Raw genomic sequence first — 13975 nt, forward strand, 5'->3', positions numbered from 1 at the left:
TCAAGGTCTGTAGCTCTGGCCACGAGCCAGGGTAGGACCTCTGCGCTAGTTCCTCAGAGTAGAAGTGCTGAGAGCAGAGTTTCCAGGAAGGACGGGGAAATTCTCAGCACAGAATCAAGAATAATGGGAACAAATGAAACCAAATTATGCTCCCTCTGGTGTAAAGTCCCCCAATACCCTTTTTTCAATAGTCTTTCTATTGAGATATAATTTATGTATAATAAAACGTAGAGCTCTTAGGGATATAGTTGAATGAGTGTTGACAACACCTGTGTGTATAACTACATACACCACCACCCTGATTAAGACACAAAACATTTACATCACCCCAGAAACTCCCACCTGTGTACCCCACCCCTGCTCCCTCCCCAGACAACTATGGTTCTGATTTCGATTGCCCTATATTCATTTTGCCTGATCTAGAACTTCAAATAAATGGAATCTTATAGGGACTTCCCTGGTGATGGAGTGGTTAAAATCCGCCTGCCAATGCAGGGGACACGGGTTCGAGCCCTGGTCCGGGAAGATCCCACATGCCGTGGAACAACTAAGCCTGTGCACCACAGCTACTGAGCCTGCGCTCTAGAGCCCACGAGCCACAACTACTGAGCCTGCGAGCCACAACTACTGAAGCCCGTGTGCCTAGAGCCCGTGCACCGCAACGAAGAGTAGCCCCTGCTCGCCACAACTAGAGAAAAGTGCGTGCGCAACATCAAAGACCCAATGCAGCCAAAAATAAACAAATAAAATAAATAAATTTATTTTAAAAAATAGCAGAAGGGGATAGTTCCCCCGTGGAAAATCGGGGCACTTCTCCAGGCAGAGGTGGGGCTGGATTCTGGGAGGGCAAAACCGATAAATGCCCAGAACACCTTAACAAAGGCGGAACACATAGCTTTTGACTTGTGTTTGTGTCTCCTGCTTAACAAGATGACATTGCCTTTATTCACTTATCTTTGAGTCTTCCCTCAAATAACAGGCCTGGTTGGGTTGTATTATATTACTGCCAAGGCCAACTATGTGAAAGCAGAGTACCTGACTACAGCTCATCCCAGACCAGCTTTGCTGTTGTTATTGTGATTGTTTTAAATCTTAAAGTTGACCATGCATTTCTGATTACTTAAAATTGTTCTTCCGGGCTTCCCTGGTGGCGCAGTGGTTGACAGTCCGCCTGGCGATGCAGGGGACACGGGTTCGTGCCCTGGTCCGAGAAGATCCCACATGCCGCGGAGCGGCTGGGCCCGTGAGCCATGGCCGCTGAGCCTGCGCATCTGGAGACTGTTCTCCGCAGCGGGAGAGGCCACAGCAGTTAGAGGCCCGCATACCGAAAAAAAAAATTGTTCTTCCTAAGTTGAAATGCAGAAACTCTGTAAAATCTAATATTAAGTGGGGAAAAGGGAAAACACTAAATAAAACTTGATCAGGACTGGAAGCGAATTAAGAGTAATATAAACATGTTTTTGTGTATCAGATTCCCTTTTTTGAAAGCTACTTAAAAAGTTATGTTTCTTGGGACTTCCCTGGTGGTCAGTGGGTAAGACTCCAAGCTCCCAATGTAGGGGGTCCGGGTTCGATCCCTGGTTGGGGAAGTAGGTCCCACATACGGCACCCGCATGCCGCAACTAAAAGATCCTGTGTGCTGCAACTAAGACCCGGTGCAGCCAAAATAAATAAATAAATAAATAAAATATTTTTTTAAAACCTTAAAAAAAGTTATCTTTCTTAATCTTATCAAAGGGGGAAATTGGGAGGGATAAATTAGGAGTTTGGGATGAACAGATATGCAATACTATACATAAAATAGGTAAACAGCAAGGACCTACTGTCTGGCACAGGGAACTCTACTCAGTATCTTGTAATAACCTATAAGGGAAAAGAATCTGAAAATCTCTCTCTCTATATATATATATATGTATAACTGAGTCACTTTGCTGTACACCTGAAACTAACACAACATTGTAAATCAACTACACTTCAATTTAAAAAAAGAAGAATTTGGAAATTGTGTTTTCCAACCTTGAACAGTGCAATGTTGTGGGTTCTTGTGTAATAGACACTCGCTCAATCCCACACCTTTGGAAACAACTCCCTTCTGGAGGCAAGTGGGAAGAAGCGTCTGGAAGTCACACACCTGCAGCACAGACCACACTCCGTGCACTGAGGAGAGTCCACTGGCCCCTAGACGTCAATGGAGAGTGCGCCACACACCAGGTGGGCGATTACAGGAACCACAGACATGCTGATGTAACTGATGTAATGCTGGAAATGAAACAAAAATAAAATCCGGGTCTTTCCTGGGTTTCCTCTCTTTGTGGGTGTCTATGTTGTGTTTATGTATCGCCGTGTGCGTGTGCGTGTGTTCCTCTGGCCTCAGTACACTTGGCCTCTCTTTAACTCTCACCGTTGCTGGATCTAACTTTGTTCTACTGGTTTCCATCCTGGGGGGCAGGTAGGGGAGTGTGTTGCACAGCTTATGAAGAGAGCAGGGCCTTAATGCCAGAAAGGACTGGAACACACATGCCAGTTATGCTACTTAATAGCTAGGCAACTTTCAACAAAGTACTCAACATCTCTGAGCCCCATTTTCTGGGCTGGTCGGTGAGAATTCCATTTTTCCTTCCAGGTGCATGGTAGGGTTGCACTGTTGGTCCCCCTGGGATTAGGAGGGGTCACGCGCTTGCGCTGGCCAGTGAGTTGAGAGTGGGGGCAGATGTGTCACTCCTGGGGAGAAGCCTGTAAGACAGTCGCCGTCTTGCCTTTTCCCTGAAAGATGACAGAGTCGTCTGGTCCCTGAGTGAGGAGCACAGTCCCCACCAACCCAAGTCACACATGGCATCACCATGTTGTTTGCAGACATTAGGATTTGGGAGTTATTTACTGCTCGGCGTGAATTCGCCCATCCTGTCTGATGTGTCCCAATACAAATAGTGAGATGGTAGGATTTACCGCCACGGTTGGTGTGGGATTATCAGTGCCCAGTGGCTCTTACTACTCTTATCCCCGTCCTCACGGCTCGTAGCAGACCCTCCACCCGCACCTCACACGTGGCTCCCTCTCACCCACGGCACTCCAGCCAGATTCACTCCCCAACCCTGCCACTTTCCCTCTTTTACTGTGGAACACTGGCTCCATTGTGTTCAGACTCTAGATTGTTCCTCATCTTTCTCCTCCAACTGGAAACAGCATTTTAGAGCTGAAAGGGACCTCCTCTCTCTAAGAATCTGCAGAAACAAACCTTCAACCTCACTCCCCAGCCACCAAGCATCCACAGACGCCGGGACATCCTAGGCCCCATCAGTACCAGTTCTGCCCCTCCCTGAGAGCTGTCACAGACACTGTCTTCTTCAGCTGTCAGCGTCCATTTCCTAAGGACGCCTGATCACCTCTGGCCCCAAGGAGCCTGTGGTCACTCGGCTGCCCCCACCCTCAGCTCGGACACCTCCCTTCCTGCACCCTCCACGGTTCATGCTAGCACTGCTTCCTACCCGTGTACCTACAGCTTCTTCTCCTTTCTTTGCCCTTCTAACCGTCTCCACCCCTACCTCAACAGTTTGTCGAAACACCAGGCAGTCACAGCGCCCTGGGGAGCCTCAGCAGACCAGTTCTCTTCTCTTGTTCCTGGCTAACGGCCAGTTACGCAGGAAAACAGTGAACGGTACAGACCTGCGACTCCATGCTGTGTGTGTTGCCTGAAACTAAAATAAGTGACTTTTCCGGAGCAGCTGACATCCGTGTGCACCCTTACTTCTCAGAACCCCCTCTTCCCATGGCCTCTGGTTCTCTTCCTGGCCACACTTCACCTCTCTCTTCAACGGTTCACCATTCTCTGTCCACTCATTTAGCTGGCCATCCCCAGCATTTTGTCCCTGGGACTCTTTTTTTCTTAATAAATTTATTTATTTTTATTTATTTATTTTTGGCTGCGTTGGGTCTTCGTTGCTGCGCGCGGGCTTTCTCCGGTTGCAGCGAGCGGGGTCTACTCTTCATTGCAGTGTGCGGGCTTCTCATTGTGGTGGCTTCTCTTGTTGCGGAGCACGGACTCTAGGCGTGCGGGCTTCAGTAGTTGTGGCACGCGGGCTCAGTAGTTGTGGCTCGCGTGCTCTAGAGCACAGGCTCAGTAGTTGTGGCGCACAGGCTTACTTACTCCATGGCATGTGGGATCTTCCCGGAGTAGGGATCGAACCTGTGTCCCCGGCATTGGCAGGTAGATTCTTAAACACTGCTCCACAAGGGAAGTCCCGGGACTCTTTTGTCTACACTCTTTCTCCCAAGGAATCTGATCTACCCTATGGCTCCTACTACCATTTAAATGCAGATGACGCCCAATGACCAGCGCCAGCTTCTCTTTAGACAGAGCTCTAGAAGTAGCTATGCGGAGTCCCATTAGACCTAGGGACACCTTAAACTGAACACGCCCTCAAGCAAATAACTTTTCTCCTCCGACCCCAAATCTGTGCTGTCCCTTCTGTTTTGAGCTGGCTTACCATGTACCTGTCTCCCGACTTAGAAACCTCAGAGTTTTTCTCACCTGCTTCCTCTTGACCCCTACAAACAGCTGCCAAATCTTGCTGCTTCTAATTTTAAAACATTTGATTCTGTCTCTCCCAAACTCTATGCTACTGGCTTAAAATAGGCTCAGCATATATTCTTTGGACTGTTTTTGCAACCCGGTCTGTAATCTGTTGTCCTGATAACTTTTTCCCCCATGCACGTTCTCTAGCTTGCCACTGTCGTTAAAGAAAACAAAGCTAGTCGGGTCTCAGCATAAATGCTTCTGGAGGATCTGTATGCCCAGAGGGAAAAATTCCAACTATGTTGTTTGGCTACAGAGCTCTTTACCTCCTGGCTCATCTTCACCTTGATTCGTTTTGTGCATTCACATGCTAGGTTCCTGTCCCTCCCAGGCCCATTGCTTCCAGCACAGACGGTGCACTTTCCATATATATTTTGTTTCGAACTGTCCCCTTTCCTCCTCTCTACCCTTATTCACTTGAAAACCTCCTACATCTGTTAAAACCAAGTTTAAGCATCACGTACTTGGTGAAGCCTTCCCCAGTTCTTCCAATTCCTCTACTGCAGTTCTGCTCCTTTGGCTCCCAGGGCACTTTAGATTTGCTGCAGACTACAATGTGGCTCTTTGTTCTTCTATTCACATGTTTGCCTCTCACCCTAGATAGACTGTAAGCATCTGATGGTCAGAGAACTGAATAAAAGTTGTTTAATAAATGTTGATATGTGAACGCAAAGTTGTTTTTGGTACCAGTCTCTTCTTTTCTTTTCTGTTCTTCTTACTACATCTGTAAAAGGCAATCAACCTGAAGTTAGATTTTTCATGCCTCTGGGCTCACCAGCTAGAGCAGGGCTGTTTAGTCATATAGCCACCAGCCACATGTGGCCACTGAACCCGTGAAGTACAGCTAGTCCAAGTTGAAAGTAGCTGTAAGTGTAGAATACACATTGGATTTTGAAGACAATATGAAAAAGAGAATGTAAAAATATCTAATAATTTTTTAAATTACTCACATGTTGAAATGATAGTATTTTGGATACACTGAAATAAATAAAATGTACTATTAATGTCACCTGTTCCTTTTTCTATTTTTAAAGTGGCTACTAGAATATTTGAAAGTATGTATGTGGCATGCATTATATTTCTGTTAGACATTTCTGTACCCCTTCAATCCATCATGTAGATCATTTCTTGGTGGTAAGCCTGTCTTTTTTTTTTTTTTTTTTTTTTCTTCTTCTTTTCTGAATCCTTGCAGTGGGGGAATTTTCTGGGGGAAAAGACACTAAAAAATAATGTTTGTTAACTGGTTACTGCTGGACTGACTTTCCCAAAACACCCTCCCCCCTTTTTCTCCACGCTACTCTCCTAGTTGAAGAATCTATAATGGTTTTCTATTGTGAACTGCATCGAGGCCAGATTGCTTTGTCTGGTGTGGTTAAGCCTCCTTCAATCCTGCTGCACCTGACTTAGCCAGCCTCCTCTCTCCCTTATCCTAAGTAGCACCCTGTCCTCGCATCTGTTTTCCAAGCTACTTGAAGTCTTTGTGTTTCCGCGCCTGCTGCTCTTGCTCAGAATCTCCCTCCCTGGCCCCCTTCTAAATCAAGCCAGCCTTCAAGACATGGCTCCTCACTTCTACCTCCCACATGAGTGTTTTTCTGTTTATTGGCACTCACCCTGATGTCCTCCTACTTACTATTTGTTAGAGCCATGCAGTTTAAGCTGTAATTTGTTCATTTACTCGGCATCTGCACTGCCATCACCATTCAATGTAATTCCACAAACATTTTTCTGTGCCAGAAATGGGGCTAGGTGAGCACTGGGGCGGAGGTGGGGGGGCGGTGTCACCTTTCTGCAGGGCCTGGGCTAGGAACTGGCCCTATAATGCACAGATTCCTGCCTAGGGCCTTTCTTAGCGTCTGCCCCACCACAGGCAAGACCCATGTTTATTCTGATTCCATGAGCCCCATGTTAGAAATTGCGAATAAGCCACAACACACCAAAACATTCAAACTCCCTCACCCAGGGTTCATATCCCATGGGCCTGAACTGGGCAGCTCTGGACTCCAATCAAGAATGTCTTCTTTCCCTAGTGTTCTTCCTCTTGCACTAAAGGTCACTGTTGATCCAGCTTCTCCTTAAAGCGGCACGGCCCAGGGCCGTGGTTCCACGGCCACGCTCCCTCCCCTCCTTGTGGGAGGAAGGCCTTACTGCTTTGGGTCTGAACCTCAGCTCCTGCACGGAGCAGCTCGTAACCTGGCCACGTGCCCTCACTCCTCCGGGCCTCATGGTCCTCGTCTGCACCACGAGGAAAACACTATCAAGAGGGCTGTTAAAAGGATTAGAGGACTTAACAGTTCGCGGCACAGAGTAATCATCAATGGACGCTGGCCCTCAATACACGTCACATCCCCTACAATGTAAGAGGCGGTTTTGTCTATTTGATTCCATGCGGGTCTCTAGCTTCTAGGCCGGTGCCTGTTTCCAAAGTGTCCGTGAAGAAACGTTGAATGAATGAAAGAATCCACCCGATCACTTATTATTTCTGCCTTTCCAATATCGTGCCGCAAGAGCAGAGGCAAGGAAGCACATGGAAAGGTCTTCCTTTAGCGGGTTGGACCGGAGGGCCCCAGCGATAACCGTATCTGCAAAGCGGGGAAGCCCAGCGCGGGCAGCGCGCCACGTCTTCTCGGAACAACGTGGGCGCAGGCCCGCAGCGGAAGCACCCGGCTGGCCGGTGTCCCGGGAGGCCCGGCGCATGCGCAGAGCGCCGGCGCCATTCCTTCCTTCCGGCGGCGCCGCCCGGAAACCTCGGCCCCGACTCCTCCCCCTCGCCGGCTCAGCGGTGGGTGCGGAGCCGGCCGGGTGAGGAGGCGGGATAACGTCGGCGCTCTCGCCCCTGCCGCCGCCCCTCCTCCTGTTCCAGCTGCCGCCGCCGCCGCCGCTTCACGGCCGAGTTCTCGCGGCCCCGGCGGCGACCGGCGTGTTCAGCTGCGCGGCCCCCACCCGCGTCCGCCCCGCCGCCGCGATGGCGACTCGCTCGTGCCGGGAGAAGGCGCAGAAGCTGAACGAGCAGCACCAGCTCATCCTGTCCAAGCTGCTGAGGGAGGAGGACAACAAGTACTGCGCCGACTGCGAGGCTAAAGGTAGCGCGGCGTGACCTTCGGGGCGGGGTCGGGGCCCCTCAGCGACACCCCGGCGTCCCGGGCACGGCCGGAGCGGGCGGCCGGGCAGGTGCCTCCGCGGGTGGGGCCGCCGGGCGGCCCGCGTCCTGCGCTCGGGCTGCGGCGCTGGGCGCCCGGGGCAGGGCTGACGGTGCGGTGGTCGGAGCGCACCGAGTACGGCAGCCGGGGCGGGCGATGAGGGTCGGCATTCATCCGTAGTGTGTTCTAGTCTGGCTTTTAGCCGGAACCAGGAGGAGTTTCGTTATGTGAGGCTCTTGGACGCTGGGCTTGTGTTCCTGAAGCCTTTAAATTCGATTCTCTCCGACCACTTAGTTGGGGGGAGTGTATATGTGGACAGTGGTTTGTGTGCCCCTTAAACGTTGAAGGTGCAGTTTCAAGATCCAGAGACGAGAAGAACCTAATTTTAGTTTGTTCATTTGGAGGGCTTCTGCCTCAGCCTTTGAAATAGAGGCGCTATTTTTAGCCTGTATGTTTTGGCTTTGGAGATGTGATGTATATTTAATGTCTTATAAGTAATCTCACGGGAAAAATGTTTCAGAGTTTTTAAAAAACAAACCTGTCCTACGGCTTGGCAGTAAAAGCTTGCTTATTTGATGGTTTGGTTGGTTTGGTGAGAGATCGGGGGTTCTCCAGAGCAGCAGTCAGCCTTTGGAAACGTCATTTAAGATTTCTGCACTGTTTGACCTAGACCTTTCCTGAAGCTTTCCTGTTCTTCCTCAATAGTGTACAAATGAGTTACGTCTCAGTGGGCAGGTAATGTTTGATGAGACAGCCACACAGCATCAGCAGGTTCCTCTACTACAGCTCCTGGGCTACTGGGAGGTCCCGTGGCCAGACTAACTGGACCATTTGATGAGCACTTTTCAATATCATAGTAGGTCGATTGGGCCCTTATATTTACCTTTCAGGTGATGAGTTGGAAACGCCTGACTATTGCACTAGTATTTGTTTACCTGATATTGATTATGTGTGTGGTTTTCGGGGAATACTGTTCGGTACTGAAGCTCAGTTGCTCACTTACCACTGCACTAGTAAAACCCTGGAAAATGGGCCTTTAAAAGGCCCAAAAAAGGAAGGAGCTGAGGTTTTATAGTATGCATTTTGAGTAATACGTAGCATAGTTAGATAGAGATGCTAGTAAGCATTACATCTCTTCACTAAAAATTGAATAAGTTTCAGCAGTTACCTTCCTTTATGTATAGAAATCATTCAAAAATAATTTTTGTTCGAGTTTCTTTCCGCCAAAAGGTATTTTGTAAAATCAGATTTTCACTAATGCTTCCTAAAATAATTTATAGGTTTTAAAAAAGCCATTATTTACCACATGTTGACATTTCCATGTACTCTTTTTGGGGTGGGAGAAGGAGAATCAGGTACTTCTCAAATTAGGACCAAAACGTTACTTCTTCTGGCCGGAGGCATAGGGAGCGTTAGTTTTGCTCACTAGTTGGATTGCCACTGAGCTCAGTAGATATGTATTGAATAGATGTCTTTTTTATTTTGGTTTTGTTTGGTCTTCTGTTTGTGGGTTTGTTTGTGTTTGAGAAGTGGAGAAGGTGGGAGAGAAGAGAGTAGTACCAAGCGCTCAAGGATGTGCTGTGAAAGGCACGACCACCACAGTCATGATTTAGAAAGGTCACCACTTTTTCCTGTTGCTGATAAATCTAGAATAGTGTTAAAATGATCTAACTTATGTCACTGCTTTATCTTGATCCTTCAGGGGAAAACAAATTACAGTTCAAACCACTTGTTGGTTGAATGAGACTTGATTTCATAGTTGTCATAATTGAAAAAAATTGACATGATTGGGCAGTTGCTATGAGTAAATATATTTTGTAAAGTTTTTGAGTCTCTGGTATGATCCAGCTCCATTAGGGAGCTCTCTTAGTGGAATTCTTGGCTTGTTACATGATTTTGATCCATTATTATGTATGCCAGGTGACACAGTAAATGTAGGTAGTGGAATTTTGATTATATGTACGTTTAAAAGACATGCTAAAGGTCTTATTTTACAGCTCAGTTATTATAAAGCGGTTCCATATTGTATATATGAATTGATGTTTTCCTCGCTTTTGATGAAAAGCTACATCAAGCTTTTCATACACTTTGAAGCTACTTCCTAGTTAATTCAATTTTGTTTCTTAAAAAGAATGCTTCCTCCACTGCTCTTTGTACCAGAGCTAAAGCTTAGGGCTAGAGATCGCCCTATTCTGTTGCCTTTTACTAACCGGCAGAAGTCTGTCATTTGGGTTGTGAAATTTTCTTAGTCACCAGTGTGTGCTTCCGCACTTGATAGTATTTGGGAGGTAAGGAAGGCGAAGAGGATGGCATAGGTGCCAGTTTCCTGCTGTTGGTCCTACTCTTAGCAAATCTGTTGGGAGCCTGGAGAATAGGACGGGTAGAGGGTACCGCCCTTCCTCTCCCTGGCCTCCTGTGGGGCTCCGTGGGAGTTTGAAAGCAGTTCTGTTGCTTGCCGGTGGGTGGCGCTTCACGGAGCAGTGAGGATTTGGAGCCAGCCCCTTGCCGACTTAAAAGTTTACTTTTCAGTGTTTAAAGTTTCGTCTGTGGTTGATGCTAGCTGTGATTCAGAGCGCGTATGGGTTGGCATGAAAATGTGTCTAAGTTTTGGGGGGTCAGAAGCAGAAGGTGTTTGAACCCTAGAGACTGCCTGGTGTGGAGAGGTTAGGCTCTTGGCCCAGATCACCCACTCATTTCTTCACTCCAGACATCTTGACCTGAGGACACACTGCTGCGCGCTGTATTGGATTAGAGGACTGAACATGTTTCTAAGACCTGAAGGAGCTTGTTTAGTGGGGGCTGCATTTTTGCGCACGAATAATTCCAAACCGGTGTGCTCAGTGTTCGACTAGTGGTTGTGAGGAGTGCCGCCCTCGCCACTCACTTTGGGTTGCTCTCTCCTCGCACCCTGACTTTTGTGCCTTGGTTGTCTTCACAGCTCCTAGAATGCTGTCTCAGGGCCTTTGCACATGATGTTTCTTCCGCCTAGGAAGCTCTCTAACAAGTTTTTACCTGGTCAGCTTACCTATCTTCCAGTTTCTGCTTGAGTGTCTCTTCAAGGGAAAGGATTCTCCCTGATCTTCCCAGGTTAGGCGAGGCTTCCGCTTATCCATGTGAGACGCACCCTGAGTCCTTTATTACACTTACCACAATTGTAATTAAACATTATTTGGATAGTTATTGGGAAATCAGGGGTTGGGTTATAGCTTAAGAGAGAAGAGACCTCGTCTGTCTTGTTTTGCTTTGTAGGCCCAGCCCTTGGCACAATGGGTGACATATAGTAGTTCATGCGACTCAGCAAATATCTTTTGAAAGAGTGGATGTGAATGAGCACGGTGCTGAGGGCAGGCAGCAGGTGTGCGGACGTGAGTGCACATTTGGGCATGAGGAGCGACCTTTTGGGCAAGACTCCCAGAAGCGGTCTCCTTTGAGCCCGGCTCTGAACGTGGGTGGGACTTCATCTACCAGGTGGAGAAGGAATTAAAGGGCACAGTCAGGTATATAAAACAACGTGAGAGGTTTGTGTACGACCCTTTTTTAGGTAAAGTGTTTTTAAGCATGCTCACATGTGGTGGTGGCAGGTCAGAGGAAGAGCTGGAGTGGTGAGAGTTGGCTGGCAGGTCACCCGGTTGTAGCAGTGGTCCCGGCAAGAGTGTAAGAGGACCTGAACTCTCTTACTGTGAATGTACCGTAAGGCAGACCACAGGGCAGGAAACAGAGCCACCGTAGCTGTCATATAAGTTCTATTAAGGCATAGGCTGCTCACAGCATCGTTGAAAGGGCTGGAGGAACAAAAGTCAGGGAACCACTACTGGACTTCTGGTTTCAAGGGCACACGCTGCTGCCCCTGCCACTGCCCTGGCTGCTTCTCCCCCGCGAACTGATCGGAGAACCAGGACTGAGCCTGCTGCGGCCGGTGTCTGTTAGACGTTTTTGTCCGTTGCCCTGACTGTAGAAAGATGGCCTCTGCTGCGCTTGTGCCTTCCACGTGCAGACCACTGGCCGGCCTCACTGATGTCCAGTCCCTTGCCTTCAAGGGAGCCTTTTAGCTTTCTAGCCTCTTCACAAATTAGAAACGTGAAATGGAGATTGTGAGACCCAGTCCTAGAGTCCACTGTGGGTAGCAGAGGACGGGGAACACTTTTCTGATACTTAAGAGTTCTTATATAAACCTATTTTAAAGTAATTCTTATTAAAAAGTAAAGTTTACCTTGAGGGGTTTATGATGATGTTGATGCTTGTAGGATAAATTCATGTAAACAGAAGTCTGTGATTATAATTCATCTAAAGAGACCTGCCAATCTAAAAGTTCCCCCAGAATGCTAAACTTCAGTCTTACGGGTCCGTTCGTATAATTCTGTGGATCCCGAGGTTTCCCCTGATGATTATGTGAAGAGTTCTGGTGTTGGAGCTGCGATGGAAACCACGCGGTCTCTCTGATTCATCAGTTTATAACTTTGGCTGCATGTGGTCCCCTGCTTTTTTCCTCCCAATACTACTACTTTGTCTTTTTCTTCTTTCAAGATTAAAATACTCTTTCACTACTTGATTTCATTCATTAAGTAAATTTACATCTCCTTAATTCTTGCTGTACAAGATACGTATATTGCCCTTACTGACCTGTACAGACTTGAACCCATGCTTTCTATAAGGCAAAGTCAGATATTTGATATTGTAATTATATATTGACGACATTATAAACTCAAGCCTTTTCCTCCTGCTGCTGCTGCTACTGCTAGTGTTTTCCCTGGATAGAATCAACTCATTTTTCTCTCCATTTCTCAATAGAAAAAGCTCAAAGAAACTTGGAGGCCATTTTGTTTAAGTTGTAGTTATTATCGAAAGTGTTGCCTGCCTTACATTCTGACCACTTTAAAGAGTTGATTTAACAGACTTAAATTTTGTTGGTAAGTCAGTATTTTCTGGTCACTGCAAAGATTAAGCATCGTGTCAGGTACTGTCAAGCATGCTAAAAAGTTTTGCACGTGGCACACAAAGTAGTTAGGGATCTCAATAGATACAAAACAATGATCAGTTAAATACTAATCTATTTGTAGATTATAGGTTCATTAAAAATTTAATAGGGGGAGAACTCACTGTGACTTGGAGAAGGTAAAACTGTAAGGTTGGAAGTTCAAATAAAAAAAGCAAATAATATTACATATATACAAATAAATTATATAGTGCTTCCTGCTTGCCAGGCACTGGTGTGGTCATATATTTTACACATATTAATTAACATATATAATTAATCCTCAAAACAATCTTTTGAGGTAGGTAATATTATTCTATCTTACAAGTGAGGAAACTGAGGCACACAGAACTTAAGTAACTTTCCCAAGGTCATACAGCTCGGAAATGGTAGAGCCAGGAAGTTTTTTTTTTTTTTTTTGGCTGCACCGTGTGACCTGTGGGGTCTTAGTTCCCCGACCAAGGATCGAACCCTTGCCCCCTGCAGTGGAAGCGCGGAGTCCTAAGCATTGGACTGCCAGGGAAGTCCCAGGAATTTTTTCATTAAAATTTTTTTGGTGGCTACCATATATTTCAAGCACTTTTCTAGGAGCTGGGAATGAATCAAGGAGCAGGTAGATGAGGTCCATTTTAAAGGATCTGTTGGTCTGTTGGAAGGAGGACTGATTGCAAGGCCGGCCCCTGGCTGGCATCAGGCTGGGGGTGGGGGGGTTTGGATTTGGGAAGGGTCTCGCCGCCCTAAGTGATAAGCCAGTCACTGTGTCTAAACTCTTCATACAGATAGTGTGGTTTATGCTGAACACCTGCCTTCCTTCTGGGAGTCTGGAAATGCATGTGTGGTGGGCAAGCCCCTGGGCAAAACCCCTAGGCACGGAGTCTCTAGTGAGCTTCCCTGGTTGGTGACACTTCTCACCTGTTGTGAGAACTCATTGCTGAGAAACATATCCAGTGCAGCTCCACTGGAAGGGGACACCTGCACGTCTGTGCCCGATTTCTCCCCGACTTTGCTCCTTGTACCTTTTCCTTTGGCCAACACGCTTGGTGGCCTCCTGCTGTAATAAATCACAGCCATGAATACAGCTGTACGTAGAGTCCTGTGAGTCCTCTTAGTGAATTACCAAACCTGAGGGTGGTCTTGGGAACCTCCCAACAGAGTTGATAGTGTGTGTTTGCCTCCAGTATGTTAAGAGGCCCTGTTGGCATCTCAGCTTATCTCAGTTTGCTCTAGAGCCCAGCCTGGGGGTGCGGCCCAGAGGAGCAGGTGTGAGCGTTAGGGGAAATTCCGACTTTACTG

At 47.4% G+C, this 13975-nt stretch overlaps 1 protein-coding gene across 2 annotated transcripts in view; it reads left to right on the forward strand.

Annotated features, from left to right (window-relative positions):
• Window positions 1-7328: 7328 nt before the first annotated feature.
• The window catches only part of SMAP1 (small ArfGAP 1), a 157978-nt gene continuing 151331 nt past the window's right edge, over window positions 7329-13975 (forward strand). For both annotated transcript variants that reach the window (XM_060115012.1, XM_060115013.1), the window contains exon 1: window positions 7329-7653. In XM_060115012.1, the coding sequence (XP_059970995.1) occupies window positions 7536-7653 (118 nt within the window). In that variant the 5' untranslated portion in view covers window positions 7329-7535. The remainder of the gene's footprint in view (window positions 7654-13975) is intronic.

This window comes from Mesoplodon densirostris, chromosome 12 (assembly GCF_025265405.1).
Source record: "Mesoplodon densirostris isolate mMesDen1 chromosome 12, mMesDen1 primary haplotype, whole genome shotgun sequence".
NCBI classification, from domain to species: Eukaryota; Metazoa; Chordata; class Mammalia; order Artiodactyla; family Ziphiidae; genus Mesoplodon; species Mesoplodon densirostris.